Source organism: Syngnathoides biaculeatus, chromosome 13 (genome assembly GCF_019802595.1).
Source record: "Syngnathoides biaculeatus isolate LvHL_M chromosome 13, ASM1980259v1, whole genome shotgun sequence".
NCBI lineage: Eukaryota > Metazoa > Chordata > Actinopteri > Syngnathiformes > Syngnathidae > Syngnathoides > Syngnathoides biaculeatus.
The window spans coordinates 6,619,160-6,636,916 of NC_084652.1; the positions used below are offsets into that span (position 1 = coordinate 6,619,160).

General features: G+C 42.4%; 1 protein-coding gene across 10 annotated transcripts in view; it reads right to left on the bottom strand.

Annotated features, from left to right (window-relative positions):
* Nucleotides 1–17,757, bottom strand: part of LOC133510363 (receptor-type tyrosine-protein phosphatase F-like) — a 419,886-nt gene that overhangs the window by 130,741 nt on the left and 271,388 nt on the right. For all 10 annotated transcript variants that reach the window (XM_061838181.1, XM_061838180.1, XM_061838176.1 and 7 more), the window contains 2 exons: nt 4,036–4,181; nt 2,602–2,743 (listed from right to left, as the gene is read on the bottom strand). In XM_061838181.1, the coding sequence (XP_061694165.1) occupies nt 2,602–2,743; nt 4,036–4,181 (288 nt within the window). The remainder of the gene's footprint in view (nt 1–2,601; nt 2,744–4,035; nt 4,182–17,757) is intronic.

A 17,757-nucleotide genomic window follows, 5' to 3' on the forward strand; every position in this document is an offset into this window, starting at 1 on the left:
AAGCAGCGAAGAAAATTCCGTCAACATTTTGAAGGTAACCGAGATGCTTCATTTAGTCAAAAGTAGGCAATTGCCACTATCTTGTGCCATCAAAACCTTTCGGGGGAAATGTTTGTTTGGAATAAAGAAAAATGGACGATACAGCCAAAACATCCATCCATTATCTGAGCTGCTTATCCTCACAAGGGGTCACGCGGGTGCTGAAACGCATGCCAGCTATCTTCGAACAGGAGGCGAGTTACACCCAGAACTGGTTCCCAGCAAAACAGTAAGTCTGGATGTCTTACATATCTCAGCAAATTAGTTTATTAATAACAATTCCGTATATCAAAAGTAGTTCTGTGGTGGTAGTCGTGAAACATTAAATGTTGGAATATAGCCATAAACTGACAACCCCCTTTAGACGGAATTTTTTTTGTTTGCTTCCAACTTTGTGGAAGCAGTTTTAGAAAGTTCTCCCACAGCCCAAAAAACACGGTTTCAGCTCCGCTGCGTGACTGGTACGTCACAAGTGCATTACACACCTCTGGGATGAAGTGCAACAAATATGGCGAGCTCCGGCCCCTCTCAGGGGCACAAACGTGAAAATCCCGCAGACGCACTCTCGAGTCTTGTTTTTATTCCCAGGAGAGCAGAAGCTGTTCTTTCTGATAACTCCCACAATAACTAGCGGGACTGTGGACTCGTACTTGCGCCTAATGTTATGTGACTTTGTGTGCACCTCACGCCACACAATTCCCTTCCTACGCAGAAGACGAGGGACGAGGAGAAGAGAGAGCGGAGAAAATAAAGCAAAAGTCCCTTTGGGAAGATTACGCAAGGGGCGACCGATGACATCAAACAAGCGTGGAGGGGAAAGCGAAGGAGTGGGATCTTCTGGAAGTCCGGCGTGACGGTAGCGGATGACCCTCGTCCTCCCACTGGCTCGCTCGCAGGCTTTTTTTTTTTCCCCTCCTCCTCCTAATGGAATCAAAGCCCCGGAGTGACTCGTATCCACATGACAAAATTACAATCAATTAGGGGAGGAAATGCACGCTCACGAGCCGCTGATATGGAAGGCTGAGCGGGGGACGGGGGTGCGGAACCTCTGTCCACATACATCACGTACATTAACGCCAAGGAGGAGGAGGAGGAGTGGGTCGGAGCGGAATATGTGGAAAACACTCCAAATGCTGTTTGTGTGATTATTCGCCGCGTCGCTCGATGACTACTTTTGCATATGCGGCCCTTTTGTGGGTTGCGGACGCGTCGCGTCGGAATCCCTCTTCGGAGCGAGATGCGTCAACCTCCCCCCGGGGCAGTATGATCCACGTTTGGATCAAGGACAAGGATGTCAGGAGATTGGTTTTTATTTATTAGAACCACAATTTACTTCTTAGCCTTTGCAGGTTGAGGGAATTCAAGCCCTCTCGGAATACTTGCAATTTTGGAGAATTACTGGAGGCTAGACATAAATATTAAACAATACAAATAAAATATATTTTACGAATATTTATGGGTAAAAAAAAAAATAATAATAAAAAAATATATATATATATTACATAATCTGTTACATAATATATCATGGATTAAATTATTATTATTATTAATTGAATAAAGCCCAAATAAATGATCAAAACATTCATGTCATTTATTTTTAAAAATGAGGATGATTTCAAAAATGTAATTATGCATAATAGAATTTAACATTAAATACCAAATACATAAGTGATAAATTGGGAAAAAAAAGCCCGAGAAAATAAATTGCAAATACATATTCAAATTCTTTTTAAGGTCTTTCAGGACTCCTTAACACCCTCCATACGTCAACCTGAATGAGGATGAATACTTGTATATAATTTTTGTGACTATTGGTATATAAAATAAAAAAAAAAAAATAAAAAATAAATAAATCTTTTTAAAGGCCTCTTCAAGGGCCCACTAATACCCAGTAAATACAGCAGATATGTTTTTACTAGCCGAAAGGAAAAGAAGAAGAAGAATTAAGAAAACCATCCATCCACCCATTTCCTGAGCCGCTTATCCTCACGAGGGTTGCGGGAGTGCTGAAGCCTATCCCAGCCGTGATCGGCCAGGAGGCGGGGTACACCATGAACTGGTTGCCAGCCAATCACAGGGCACATAGAGACAGTCCCACTCACAATCACACCTAGGGGCAATTTAGTCTCCAATGAATGCATGTTTTTGGGACGTGGGAGGAATTTTTTTTTGGATGGACTTTGGAGAAAGGATCAAATGATACGTTAATGCGATAAGGGAGAGGTTCTATCAATGTTTTAAACCTCCGTTCCCATGGAAAAGTCTCTCCAAACCCAGAGAATATATCCTAATTCTTTTAAGATGACACTATTTGCTCATCTTTAGACAGCAAATCTGCTCAATTCCACAATCAGTGAATCTATTATAAGGCTTATCTGTGTCAAAAACGGTTTGACTGATTATTATCTTCACACTGATTGCGCCACACTGACAAATGAAAAGAACAATCAAAGCGTTCCGATACAAACGAACACATGATATACGCAATCGCCACCTCCTGATGACGGCTACGCGGGAACGAGAGCCGGCGGCGCCGAACGGAGGAGGATTTCCTCGACGTACCTTCGAAGACGGTCAGCTTGGCGCTGGTGTTGATCTCGCCGGCGCTGTTGGCCGCCGTGCACTCGTAAATGGCCTCGTCGCGGTGCGTGCGCAGCGGCTGGATGCGCAGCACGGACCCCGAGCCGTCGTCAAACTCGATCACCTGGGAGAAGGCGACGGAGGTCAAGTCGGGGATTTGGTCGACTTTTTGCTTTTCTACTCTGTTGCAATGCGGAAGCAACTCTTTTTCTTCTTTTTATATGGTATAAACTTTAAAATGGAACGCAACACCAAACTAGATACTTTTCGGGGGGGCTGCCATTTTTGCGAGTCACGTGACCTACATGGGCGGATGTGATGTGTTTACATGCCGCACAAAGGCTCGATTACGTGGGACAACATTTATGCACAGCATTGATTTCTCGGATTTATCCTCGTGTGATGAAGAAATAGCAGTATCAGTTGATCGGGAAGAAGGAGGAATACTTCCATACACAGCCGTGATCGGTTGATCGGCCGCTCGGTTGACCGTCTTCCCGATCAACCGATCACGGCTGTGTATGGAAGTATTCCTCCTTCTTCCCGATCAACTGATACTGCTATTTCTTCATCACACGAGGATAAATCAGAGTAATCAGCACTGGGCATAAATAGTGTCCCATGTAATCGAGTCTTTGTGCAGCACGTAACACGTCACATCGCGCACGTAGGTCATGTGACTCGTGAAAATGGCGGCACCCCTGAAAATTCGTAATTGTCAATAAAAATCTTCTCAAAACACTATTAAATGAGAGCGGATTAATATCACATTGTCAAAATAGAGTACATATTACGTGACTTACTGCATACATTGTTAATGCAAACCACTGGATTTCCCCTTTAAAAAAATCTTAATCTTAAAAAATGATATAACTTAATGAATATATGTTTTATGATTAAATGGACGTTCGACATCATGAAATAAAAAAATAAATATTTCTATTTGTGTTGGATTTTTGTGAACGCAGGCTTCAAAATCGCAAAAGTAGCCGTCTATGACGTTTAAAAAGATCCCCTTAATGAAGACGCATAACGCCGAAACAAACTGCGCCGCCGTCTCCTCCATCTTCGGTTACAGATGGTCGGGAAAGCAGTGTGAGGTATCGTTTGAATTCATACGCGTTGGGGAAAAAAGAGGCAGCGAGTACCACATCAAGAGCGATGCATGGGCGGGAAGGATGTAGCCGAGCGATGCGGCTGCGGGGAGACGCAAAGATGAAGTGGAAAGCTCTATAAACTGAGAAAGAGGAAGATTAAAGTCAAGGGGGGGGTGTGAGGTGGGGTGGGGGCTTGTCTGGTCTTGCAGGGAGAGAAGGTGACGGGTGTGCTTTTGTTTGAGGATCAATAGTAAACGGGGAGGCCGGACGCCGCGTTAGGCTCGTTTGTGCAAATGAGTCACCGATTGCCGGCGCTCACCTCGAAGCGCTGTGAGCTGACTTTCTTGCCCTTCTTCATCCAGGTGATTCTGGGTTTGGGTTCGCCGGCGGCCTGGCACACGAAGGACGCCACGCCGCCCGAAATTCCCGTCTGGTCTTCGGGGGATTTGATGAAGCTCGGCAGGTCTGGAAGGGGGCGACAGTGAATGATCATTAAAGCGTGAATAATAGCCGGTCAAGAGTAAATTTACATTTTGGTACACACGGAAAAACAGCAGCAGAAGGGCAACAGAAGACATTTCCAGCCACATAAAACAATAACGGCATCCATCCATCCATCCATCCATCCATCCATCGACTGAGCCGCCTATCCTCACAAGGGTTTCAGGAGTGTTGAACCCTATCCCAGCTGACAACGGGCAGGAGGCAGGGTACACCCTGAACTGGTTGCCAGCCAATCGCAGGGCAGATGGAGACAAACAGCCGCACTCACAATCACACCTAGGGGCAATTTAAAGTGTCCAATTAATATTGTGTGGTTTTTTTTTTTTTTTTTTTTGTGGATGTGGGAGGAAACCGGAGTGCCCGGAGAAAAGCCATGCAGGCATGGGGAGAACATGCAAACTCCAGACAAGCGGGGCCGGGATTTCAACCCCGGTCCTCAGAAATGTGCGGCAGACACTCTAACCAGTTGCCCCACCATTCCGCCAATATGAAAATCAAAATAATAACAAATTGTATAAAGTGTGGATATTTTTACACTTACAAAATTTAAACATAAAAAAATAGTGCGTTGAAACAATATATTTAAATAAATAGTTACAGTAAATAATAATGAGAATTTAGTGTCAAAATATATTACCATGTTTTTTAGTAATAAATGTAAAATTTGCAAAAATAAAACGGACATTTCATTTAACTAATACACTGTATACTAGAAATGATTAAATAATACAATATTTACAATATTTGGATAATTCAATGCAAAGAAAGCATAAATACATAAAATACGATAAAACATTTCGGAAATTAAACTTTCAGAATAACCTGATTTGATGCAAATTAAATAAAATACAATAACATTATTCTATTATTATAACATGATACTACTCAAAAATTCAATTGTATTTTTTAAAAACATTTTTGAGAAAAATATATGAAATACAGATTTTTTTCAAAATCATTTTTGATAGGTATCTCTTGATTACATTTTTTTCTTGAAATTATAAAATAAGCATTAAAACTATTTTTTGTCAGTTTTTGGGGGTTGGCCCCGGAACAAGTCTCGGCACACAAGTGTTGGCTCACTTTTGACATTTCCTGAATGACCGAGTCGAGTTGAGGATTAACCAGTGACACTTGAGCTGCGCACACTGTTTGTTTCCAAGTCATCGGGTCGAGCTATCAAAATTTAGTAAGCTTGGCTTAGGGGGATTAAAAAGAAGAAAAAGGCTCAACTCCTCTTCTACTTCATCCCCCAAAGTCTTACGATTGCAAAGATCCGGTGGTGCTAAATGTTCGCCGGGTCAGCAGCCCCTGTGCATCCCTTCATTTGTGGGCTGATCCACAAAGTGAAAAGCCCCCCCAAACATTAACTTTAAACGGAGACTTGTCACGAGGCAGATGTTACGCTGGCGACTCTGGAAGTCAGGAACGGCGATAATCGGGTCTTTATGACGGCGCTCCAGAACCCGCACACGACTCCGTGCTACCCAGAGTTCTCCCTTTGCATGCGCCGACGCGCGCTCGGGCGTAAGCGCTTATCGTGTTGCGATCATTAGTGCGACTCGGCCCCCGCATGGGGCAAAAAAGAAAAATGAATTTGCACTCTAAATATTTTCAGTGCAACGAGCAAGACCAAAATATCAGCCAAATGTCAACCGGGTTGACGAACAATAGGGACGGCTGGTGTTACTTTGGAAAGTGTTGTCGGCAACGGCGATGTTTTAATTCAGGCACACGCTGGCTAACCTCGCATTTAATATTACACACACTCCCTCAAGTACATGTCGAAGAAAACATACACCTCGTTGCAATTTGCAGAAAGTGACATCCCCATTTACGGCACGGCTTTGGGAGTTGTGTTTTTCTGCGCGGTGGCAGACTTAAAAGAGAGAAAAGGTAGGTAAGCTAGGTAGCATCAGGCTAATTAGCTGCGAGCTAACTGGAAAGGCAGCAGTTTGGTCCGGACCGCAAGGACTTACGGCACTGACCAGCCCAAAACAAACCTAGCAGGTATTGTACCTGTTTTACAACGAGGGATCCTCGTTAAAGTAAGCCAATTTAAATTTGGGGGGAAAAAATATGTATACAAATGCGGCAGGTAAAAAGTGTCAGTCAAAAACATGCCAGAGTATCAATGGTCTGCATTTTAGTTGGGTTGGTGCCTTGCGTCCCTGCACTTGGTGGTGGTTCAGAAAATGGATGGATGGAACAATCTGAGGGGTAACAATTTGATTGTAATTAACTAGCCATTCATGATTATTACATTATATACACACACACACACACACAAACACAATTTGAGGAAACACAGTCTATCAATCCAGTCAAACTAATTAGGCATTCACTTCCTTGCCAATAGCGGTTCCCGAACAAAGTGGTGGCAGCCACTGTTGGAATTTCCCCAATGGACTGTGATGGAGTGAATGCTGCCGTCTTCTCTGTGGACGTAACCATTCCTCACATTGTCTTTGCGTGCGTGTCAGTCCTCGCCCGGGTGGTTTAGGTGTTTTTCCCCCCACCCTCCTCGCTCACGACTGCGGAGCTGTAACCCGAGCCGCAAAGAAGAGTGCAGTGGAAAGCGTACTGTGGCGCTGGTCGAAAGCCAGGCTCCAATTATTGTGGTGGTAAATAAAGCCGAGGCGTGTCCGCCGCTGCATCCGCACGCGATCGCGTCGGGCGTGGCGCTCGGTGAAGGTAAACGGCATCGCAGGAGTTCAATGTTGTTGTAAACATGTGATGACAACGGGAAGGATGGCAGGTATTTTTAAAACCTTGGTTCGTTTTTAGCGTGGGTGTGTTTTTTGCGCATCAACTGAACATCAACTGAAAGCAAAGTTGTTTCCAAAAAAACCAGAGACTTCCCGAAGTCACTTCGAAGATAGGAAAACAAAAACCCTCTGCTGTTGTATCAATTGAATTTGGAGAATAATTTTGCTCAACGAAAACAACTTCATATTTATGTTTTTTATTTAGCTATTTTTCTATTTCAGGTTAAATATTTTCATTTTATATATATATATATATATATATATATATATATATATATATATATATATACAAACACACATCCATTTTCTTCAACGCTTATCCTCACGAGGGCTGCGGGGAGTGCTGTAGCCTATATATATATATATATATATGTACACAATACACACACGCGCACACAATACATACAGTCTATAGTTTTTTTATTTAAACAGCTTTTTTTTAAAAACATTTAATATGACCATTAAGAATTTCTATATGTTACTCTTGTTTTATATAAATGATGTTCATTATTAAAAAACTTTAATTTATTGGTTGATTGTCTTTTTACGCTCATATTACAAAGTAAAAGTCAGTTTGATAATTTCATTATGATGCTTAAGAAAATAAAAATGTAAATTTTATTCATTTAAAGTTGTAAGAAAATATTTGGTAATTTATTCAAAAAATATTTATATGGTGATTTTTTTTTTTACACTTGTATTTAGTTTTTTTATTTAAACAGTATTTTTAAAAATATTTGTATGGCCATTAAGAATTATATATGTTACTTTTATTTTATATAAATGATGTTCATTATTAAAAAATATGAATTTATTGGTTGATTGTCTTTTTACACTTTACAGTTAAAGTTGAATTCACAAAGGAAAAGTCAGTTTGATCATTTAATTATGACGCTTAAGAAAATAAAAATGTAAATTTTATTCATTTAAAGTTCTAAGAAAATATTTGGTTAATTATTAAAAAATATTTATATGGTGGTTTTTTTTTTTACACTTGCAGCTTTTCTTTCCAAAAATGTTCTTCATTGCAGAACAGCATGGATTTTCTGTCACAATTTATCTATCTTACTTTTTTTTTTTGCATTTTTGGGTTTTGTTTTATCGTTTCTATAGAAAAAAAACATTTTTTAAAAAAGAATTTTCGACACACCCGCTTTCCCCCGGACAGCAACCCTACGGTGCACCAGCATTTCCCTCATTTTTGGAGATTTTTCCCAAATATGAAAATATAGTCACTTGAATAATTAAAGACACAAGGATACCAAAACTCTTCTACTAATTTGCGTACAGCTTCATTCCCAGCGAGTTGCGCTATCTAGCTTCACAGTATCTATTTTGGACAAGGTGCTGGCGGTGCACGGATCGCCCGAGGTTATCAAACTGTTTTGGTTTTGTCACTTCTTTTCTTAAACCCTTTTTCCACACCCAGTGTCCCCATTTTCCTGGCTGTCAGGCAGTTGTCACATGAAAACAAAGGCGAGGATGAGGTGAAGAACACATAAGCCTACCTATGCAAATCCTCCCCCTCATCCGAGGTGCACACGCACGCTCCCTCTTCTTCTTTCAAGGTTTTTTCCAAAAGAACGTTCCAAGCGCCTTCCTTGAAGCGGCGCGTCTTTTAACACATGCTCCGCTTCGAGGTGGCGTTCGCCTTAACTGTCGCGCGAGTTGATGGAACTTTCGAGGTTCGGGTTATGTCGATATACCGCTTTGAAGTCAGGTAAAATAACGGGCGGGTCGTCTTTGTCATGATCACGGCTGTGACCCTATAAGATCAAACGACCGGAGTAGATGTATTTATTAAAAGAGTCGAAATGAGGCAAAATTCCACAACTCAGTCAGCATTTATTTTTTGCCGCCGCCGCACGTGGCTTATGCTTCTTTTTTAAACTGTGACATTTTTTTTTTTTTTGGAAGTCGTGTGCAACGGCAGACTTTTTTCTACGCTCTGCCTCGGCTTAACTCTTCTTTTGTAAATTGCGACCATCTTTCAGTAACTACTCACGTACCAGACGCTTTATAGGTCAGTCATAACAGTGCATGCGGGCGGTTGGGATGTCAATCAGCAGCTTCATTATGAGCTTTAACCAATCTGTCGCGGGCGGAGTACCGCATAAGTTCCTTGTAAGACTCTCCCGATCTTCTAGAGGAAGGTTGTGGTGAAGAAAACTATACGTTCATGTGTAATTACAATTTGGCGTTACCCGTTTGTCTGGTTTCAGTGGTTCAAAATTTGTGGTCTTGTTCAACTTTGATCATATTACTCCCATACTGGCCAACATGCATTGGCTCTCAGTCTACTTGTGATGTGATTTTAAGGTTTTGTGACTTAGTTTTAAAATATTACATTATTATTGTCACCATGAGTCCCCATAGCTCAGTGGTTAGAGCATTGGCTTGGTAAACCAGGGGTCGTGAGTTCTCCTTAAGAGGGGTTGCGTCAGGAAGGGCATCCGGTGTAAAAACTGTGCCAAAAAAATATGAGCATTCATCTGAGATGTTACCCGGTGGCGATCCCGAACGGGACAAGCCGAAAGAAACTTACTCCCTTAGTTACATTATTATTGTCACCCTATCTTGCTGAGTTAGTGGTACTATAAGTTAACTTTTGCGGACTTTTGGCGACGTCGACAGCCAAAAAGAAATCCAGAAGTTCTACAGTGCGGCTGTTATCGCAGTAGAAATCTCAATTTCAGACTTATTATCACACTTCGACATATACCGTAATTCCCGGCCTGCGGAGCGCACCGGGTTACAAGCCTCACCGAGTACATTTGTAAATTTGGTACATACATACGCCGCAGCTGTGTGAAAGCCGGAAGTGTTCACATTGAAACATGAGCTATTTACAAAGAAAGACGGTACACAGAAAGAGTTTAACGCTAACGCCGCGCTAATGCTAGTGCTAACAGGCCCAGTTAAAATAAAACTTACCGGTAAATATCACTGAGACATGCCAGTAACACAGCAGTAACATGCTAGCACAGCGCTAATGCTAGCACGGCACTAATGGTAGCGCTAATGCCGCGGTAACACAACACTAGTGCTAATGCCAGCGCCACGCTTAAGCTAGAACTAACGCTAACTGGGCCGGTTAAAATAAAACTTAGTAAAAATCACTGAGACACGCCAGTAACACAGCACCAACATGCTAGCACAGCGCTAACACTAGCGTGGCACTAATGCTAGTGCCGCACTAACACTAGCGTGGCACTAACGCTAGTGCTAATGCCGCGGTAACACAACACAAGTGCTAACGCTAGCCCCACACTAAAGCTAGTGCTAACGCTAACAGGGACCATTAAAATAAAATTTACCAGTAAATATCACAGAGACACGCCAGTAACACAGCAGCAACAGGCTAGCCCAGCGCTAACAGGTCCGGTAAAAGTCACCTACTCGGCAAATATATTCCCCCTTCCAGCAATTAAGCAAAGCAAATTTATTTGTTTAGCGCATTTCATACACGAGGTAATGCAATGTGCTTTACATGATTAAAGGCATTTGAAAAAAAAAGAGATAAAACATTTAAAACGGGATAATAACAATAAAAATGACAAACACAATATTAAAAAAAAAAAAAAATTAAAACCACATACAGTGCAAGTACTATGATCAAAAAGGGGATATACTCTAAAAAGCATGAGAAAAAAAAGAAGAGTTTTCAACTTGGATTTAAAAATATTCATCCTTGGAGCTGACCTCACCTGTTTTTTTTTGCAATTTATTATGTTTGTGTGCAGCATAATAGTTAAATGCTGCTTCACCACGTTTGCGTCAGACTCTGCGTTCTACTATTTGACCTGAGTCAGTCGATCTCAGAGAAAAGATTTTAGATCAGGGCGCTAGTGATTGGGCGCTCTACAGCTCAGTTAATACCGCATCACCGGCGTCTGATCGTGATAGTCTGTGTCTGATAAGATTATCATTTGTAAAATGTTGACACTGATCGTGAATACATAGTCACTATGTTACTATCATTGGGTTATTGTGGATTGTTTTATATAAATAGTCATATTTATAGCTAGTGCTGATACTAGATGTTTAAATGAAAGCTTTGACTTGGCCTTGGGGTAAAAAAAAAAAAAAAAACAGCACAGTGGGTATTTAACACTTTTGTGCAGAGTTCCTGTACGTGTTAACTGCTTTTCATTCAGCCGCGGCTGCCAGACAAAGCAAAGGAAAATCATCTTGGAGGGGAAAAATGGGCCAGCAAATGAGTTCCATTGTTTGAAAAACTATTTTGTTCATATTTGTAAAAGACAAGGTAAGGTATTTTACTGGTCTGACAAAATAGGAGCAGCTAATTATTTTGTATGTGTTTTTCTTTAGGGGTAGCTGACAATCAGCGCATTCCCAAAGCTGCCCCGCTTGAGACCCTCTTCTGCAGTGCGGCGTGCCAGCCATCGATTTGCGCACGGCAGAGTGAAAACCATTCATTCTTATTAATAATAAATTAGCAGGTTATTATTTTCACAAGGCGACACTTAGCGGGGAAATGTCTGATGCCGTCAGAGTGGCCGGGTTTAATGGAACACTTCCAATTTAGCCTTTTTTTTTTTTTTTGCAGGCCATTAGCGAGCAACATGTTCGCAATTAATTCCAAATAAAGCCACCTCGCCCTTCTAAGTTATTTACCCCAATGAGATTGAGGCACTTCAGGCTGTTTAAGCCAATAAACATTATGTCTCCATGTGTTTTGCACATAAAAACGGAAATCTGTATGAATTAAGTTTTACATTTTCTGCAACTCATCAACTTTCCATGGCATCAATCACCCACACGCTGTAGAGCGAGAGACAGAAAAGAAAAAAAAAAAAAATCACAATCATGAACACATTTCAAGACGCCCTTGCAATCCAAGGCTAATTTTACCCAAAAGCGATCAGGTAAATGGTGGTTAAATGACCAGCCCCGAACATTTCACCCCCTTCTTCCCGGTCAAATCACCCCGAACTGATTCACGACACAGCGCTGATCTTTTCCCCCCGCGTCGTGGCGTGCCAGGCGGAGACTTGCCGGTTCACCCAAGTGAAATTGGACGAGCGACGTGACTCATTGCTGCTGATACTCAGTCCTAACTGTCTAAACCCGTCGCAGCGAGAGGCAAAGAGAAAAACATCAAACTTTCAATACCCCAGCGTACCATGAATAGGGAAAGGGGTTGCGGGGGTAGGGTGGGGGGCTTTCTATCAGGTCTCACAGCTTTCGGTGAATTATTCAAGACAGCAGCGCAAGAACAAGAACTCTAAGTGCAATTATCCTTCGCTCCTCTCTTCCCAGTGTGAGTCGCAGTTATGTAATGGCTTTCATCTTCTCCAGCCCGATTATGACTTAGGGAGGCATTGCTTGAGTCTACACACTCCCCCCCCCCCCCCCCCCCCCCATCTTTAGATGGCCGAATAAGCACCATGTGACCGAGAAGAAAAAGACGCGCCGTGATTTCAGGAGCGACCCCGACGCCTGGAGTGGCCATTTAAAACAAATGTTTGACAAAAAGTCGTTTTACTTTTTAATCGTCCCTGGGACAGCAACATTAGTTTTGAATCCATCTTTGCATTTCATATAGATGTGTGCCCAACCTGGATTTAGGTGAATGTGACTGTCAGCAGTTGCAAATCATCAAAACTTTTGTTAAAACAAGAAAATCTCCTGACATTTTCGCCCAGTGTGGCGCTGGTACTAGATTAATTGTTCAATTTAATTTTGACTCCACAATAGCAATATTAATCATATTAAAGCATTTTGATGAGTGCTGGCGCAATGTATTCTTGCTCCAAAAATATTTGGGGTTTAATGTTTCCTACGAGCGCTTCGGTTTGACGCCATAATCCCAATCCTTCTTCGGTAGTGTACTGCTTTTCCTTCAGTAGTCCATGACTCACGGTACTACCCTCAGGATAATCAAGGATATGTTGTTTTAATTCATGACATTAGATAATAAACGGAATGTTTTTGACAAGACACAAAAATTGTGCACCAAATGCGTATTGCTTTTTTTTTTTTTAAGATGGGCCAAGACACTCAGCACGCTCGAGATAATCACACAAACTTTGTTTTAATAAACCAAGTACTGATAACCTTAAAAAAAATGAACATTTTTCAATGTGTATCTCTATTTGCTGCTAGAACTACCCTTCTGTTGTATGCTTGCTTTTCAAGACATGCACAGATTCGCAGAACCCTCAGGACAGTGCAGTGCAGTGGAGTTTTTTGTAAACAAAGCACAAACTCAATGGATGATAACAGTTAACAACATCCATTAGCGGACGAACTGTCTTTCAAAGTTTTTCTTTTCCTTTTGGCTTGTCCCGATTAGGGGTCACCACACCGTGTGATCTTTTTCCATCTAAGCCTATCTCGTGCATCTTCCTCTCGAACACCCACTGTCCTCAAGTCCTCCCTCACAACATCCATCAACCTTTTCTTTGGTCTTCCTCTCGCAGGTCCATCCTCAGCACCCTTGTACCAATATACTCACTCTCTCGTCTCTGGACATGTCCAAACCATCGAAGTCCGCTCTCTCCAAAACATCCAACTTTGGCTGTTCCCCTAATCCGCTCACTTCTAATCCTATCCAACCTCCTCACTCCGAGCAAGAACCTCAACATCTTCATTTCTGTCACCACCAGTTCTGCTTCTGTCTCAAATCCGTCCATCATGGCCGGCCTCACCACTGTGTTATAAACTTTGCCCTTCATCCTATCGTAGACTCTTCTGTCACATAGAACACCAGACACCTTCCGGCAGCTGTCCCAACCTGCTTGGACCAGTTTCTTCACTTCCTTACCACACTCACGATTGTTCTGGATTGTTGACCCCAAGTACTTGAAGTCGCCCACCCTCGCCATCTCTTCTCCCTGTAGCCTCACTCTTCACCCTCCACCTCTCTCATTCATGCACATATATTCTATATGTCTTTCAAAGTATAACTGATGCTAAATTCAATGTATACATGCAGTTGGCACAGTTGATGACTATTTAGATTGTTTGCCTCACAAATCCCGGTTCAAATCCCGACAGCGTCTGTGTGGGGTTTGCATGTTCTCCCCGTACCTGCGTGGATTTTTCTGAGAATTCCGATTTTCTCCCACATTTCAAAATCATCAATTAATTGGAGACTCTAAACTGCCCTTAGCTGTGACTGCGCGTGTAACTAGTTGGTTGTTTCTACGTGCCCTGGGTTTGGCTGGCAACCAGTTCAGGGTTGGACTCCGAGGCTAGGCTGTGACCCTTGTGAGGATGGGCGGTTTAGATAATGGGTGGATGGATATAAATTGTGCAATTATTGCTGCGCATTGATGACAGGAGATTTGCGGAGGAACATAAAGACTGAAAGTGTCAGGAAACCGTTGTTGTATTCAGACACCGATTTCGAACGTATACTTGCGACAGAAAGTGACAGGCGTCGACAAGATTGTTCCGTAACGCTTCTGGTGCGAGTGCTGTTTGCCGCTACCGTACTGGAGAAAATTGTAGACCCCAACTCATCGATTGCTGTGATGTCATTAATTTACAGGCACAAAACATGTTTGCAACACAGCATTAAAGTGAGCTTTTCGTATAAAGAAGAAATCTAAGCTACTCTGCTAAGTGGTACCAGTACGACGCGGAGGGAACTTTGTTAATGCAGCTGGTCGGGGTTCTGTGGTCACCGACGCTCCAATTAATAGATCAATGCGAGCTAAATGTTAAGTGTATTAAATCTTCCCAAGAGGCAGAGGGGGCTCAGCTGGCGAGAAGGCGTCCCAACTTCTTCAGGCATGCCGTTTCGGGGGGGCGGGGGTGTGATCTCATCATCCATCACTGTGCAGCCCCACCCTAAACCTCACTTGTAACCCCACTCACCTAATTAATTTGCCTCGCCCGGATTAGCCCTCCCTCTGAGACCGGCCATTGTCCTTGTCATCTTGACCATGCCGCCCATTTAGTCGGCGCTCATTCAACTCCACGCTAGCTTCGCATAAATTACCTTCCTCTTGTAACACGAGAGGGGGAACACATTCAGGCTTTCCGGGCTTTGCTTTTGTGATTTCAACGAACGATTTAAGCACGTTAAAGGCTTATTTGCGCGCTATATTAGATTCATTGGATACGGAACAAATATTGCTGTGCCACTGGAATTCAAAAACCGTGGACAAGTGGGCGGTGAGTTGGGTTTTGCTGTACTAAGGTTCTGGCTTCAAATTTCAGTCCATCCCGGATGAAGTTTTCGTCTTCTCCCCGTGCTGGTTTGGGTAGTCTGGATTCGTCGCATGATTGTTAGGTTCAGAAATGGCTGTTTGTCTGCATTTGGCTGGCGACCAGTCCAGGGTGCACGCTGGCTCCTCCACAAGGTTAGCTGGGATACGGGCCAGCTGACCCGTGGCCCGAGCGAGGACAAGTGCTTACGAAAATACACGGAACAAGAACCACTTTCCCATTCAGCGAGGTGTCATCTTCTGTATTAATAGGTCATTTCAATACAATGGACACTTGGAAGTATGAGGGCGCTGACATTTATGCCGTTAAGAACTTTAGCCTCTTTTTCCCTGGGCCGGACTAAAATCCAATTTTTTACTGCATCTGCAAATTCTGTGCGGATGATCTTAGGAACAAAGATGCTGAATTTACATGACTATCTGCAAACGGGTGTATGAAAACGAACATTTTAATATCTTGCAGGTTGTATCATGTCCCCAGCAGGTTTTTGGTTCAGATTAAGCATTATGAAGGTGTGAAGCAAGACTCCAATAAAGTTCTTGTTAGCTTCTGCTGAGGACTTTCTGCTTGAAAGCCAGCCCTTATGCTCGGGTGCAAAAGATTCCAAACCACAACAGGGGGTGCCAAAGTCTCTACGAACATTTGGCGAAAGGCAGACTACACCCTGAACTAGTCGCCAGTCAGTCACGGGGTCTATATCGACACCATCCCCGAGCAGGAATTGCCCCGCACCAAAGTCGGTCGTGTGCACCATGACATCATCGAGTGGCAACTGTCAATAAAGCTATTTTGTATGAATACAAATTAAAATGCCTTCCTCGTTGCGCGGCACAGATGAATCTGGGACACAGCGGCAGGTTTTGGGTGACTGCCTCGAGCCCCGCCATCGAGCTCCCTAATTAAACTATTAATCTCACGTCATTAACCTCCGCAGACCCCCCCGTCTACCCGCCACTTTGTGACACTGCTGCACTTTGGCTGATGAAAACAACTCAGTTTCCTCCATTTTGGTGGCAAGGATTCTCCGAATCGAGTGTATTGCTTTTTTTTCCCCCGCCACGGCGGTCCCAGTAGTCCAGGTCCGGCGGGCCAGGGAGCGCAGCTGCGCGCTAACTGCATTACTCTCTCCGAGTGGCTCTCCAAGGTGGATATGGTTACCTTTAATTAAAAGATAATCAATTTCTCTGTCCCCCCGTTTGATTTTGAGCCGGGTGACCATATGGACCGTTAAGAAAAAAAAAATAAAAAACGAAACAATCCAATTTCTAGCCGCCCAGCTGCCCGTCTGGTGCCCCCCCCAACGTCAACAGACCACTTTGGCACGTTCATTACATCATCGCATTCTAAGAGCTTTTGAGATTGCCAATTTAATCTAAAAGCTTGTCTTACATGGCACGGTGTGTGGAGTCGTTGTTTTGGTTGGGAAATTATGATTTATAATAAATAGTATTTAGTACTTCTAGTTGCAACACTACTGCTAAGAGTTGATTTATACATTTCAAGGTTATAAGATTGTCTTTCCCAGTGTTTAATGTTTGAAGTGTGCAGCTATGTAACAAATTAAAACATCAATGATAGTTAAGACGTTTGAATAAGTTCATTCATTCAGCGCCAGAACACGCTTCCAAAAACGCAGTACGCCGTTTCTTTTGATTTAATAAACCAAGTGTCGAACATTGCCAATGTAAGTACGATTTTTGCAAAGACTGACTGATGTATATGGGTCACAATCGCTCAGCTAAATTAGAAATCAAACTGTAAATTTTTTGCCTTTTAATGTAAAATATGTCCATCATATTCACCATTCAACATTAATAAATTGGCTTATATTTTTTGGAGAGGGGGGGGGTAACCTATCTCCCATTAAATTGTGTTTTTGGACACACTCCCCATTTATTTTATCTTTGATTTTTTTTTCAATAATAAGGGAGCAGAAATTATTCACATATTTTCATTCGCTATTCTCAGTTTGGATCGGTCCCCATCTACATGACGAGGTTCAAATATGGAAGCATAAAAAAAAAAAAAAAAAAAAAATCTCTACAACAACTTGTTTTTTGCCCAAAATGCCCCTAAAATGGCGAAGTCATACCAACATGGCTGACTGTGTTTTTTTTTCCCAAGCCATTGGTTTCTCTGCCATTTTTGTGGGTCCATTATTTGATCAATAATCAATCAGACAATCGATTCTATAGAGATTCGATAATGACAGCCTTACCTGAGTGGGCTGTTTTATGAGAAGCCCGAAAACTTTGCTGTCCTTTATCTGAATTGTATGTCCCTTCCTCAATTTAGCATACGTGCTTCAACTTTGGTAAAAAACAAAAAAAACAAAAAAAAACAGAGAACATGTCGAGGACCAGGCTGGTTTTTGACGGAAATGGCAGACTTGGCCTATTTTTTTCAGGTATGGCTTCTTGAGACTTTTTTTTTGATTTCTAAGTTTATTTTGAAAGAAAGCCCAAGATACGGCCAAAGAGGTTTGTAAAATTACCACTTCAAACCACGGTTTGCGTGCTGTGTCTCTTCCAGCACGGGCTCCCGAGACTCTTTTGTGGGTCTACTTG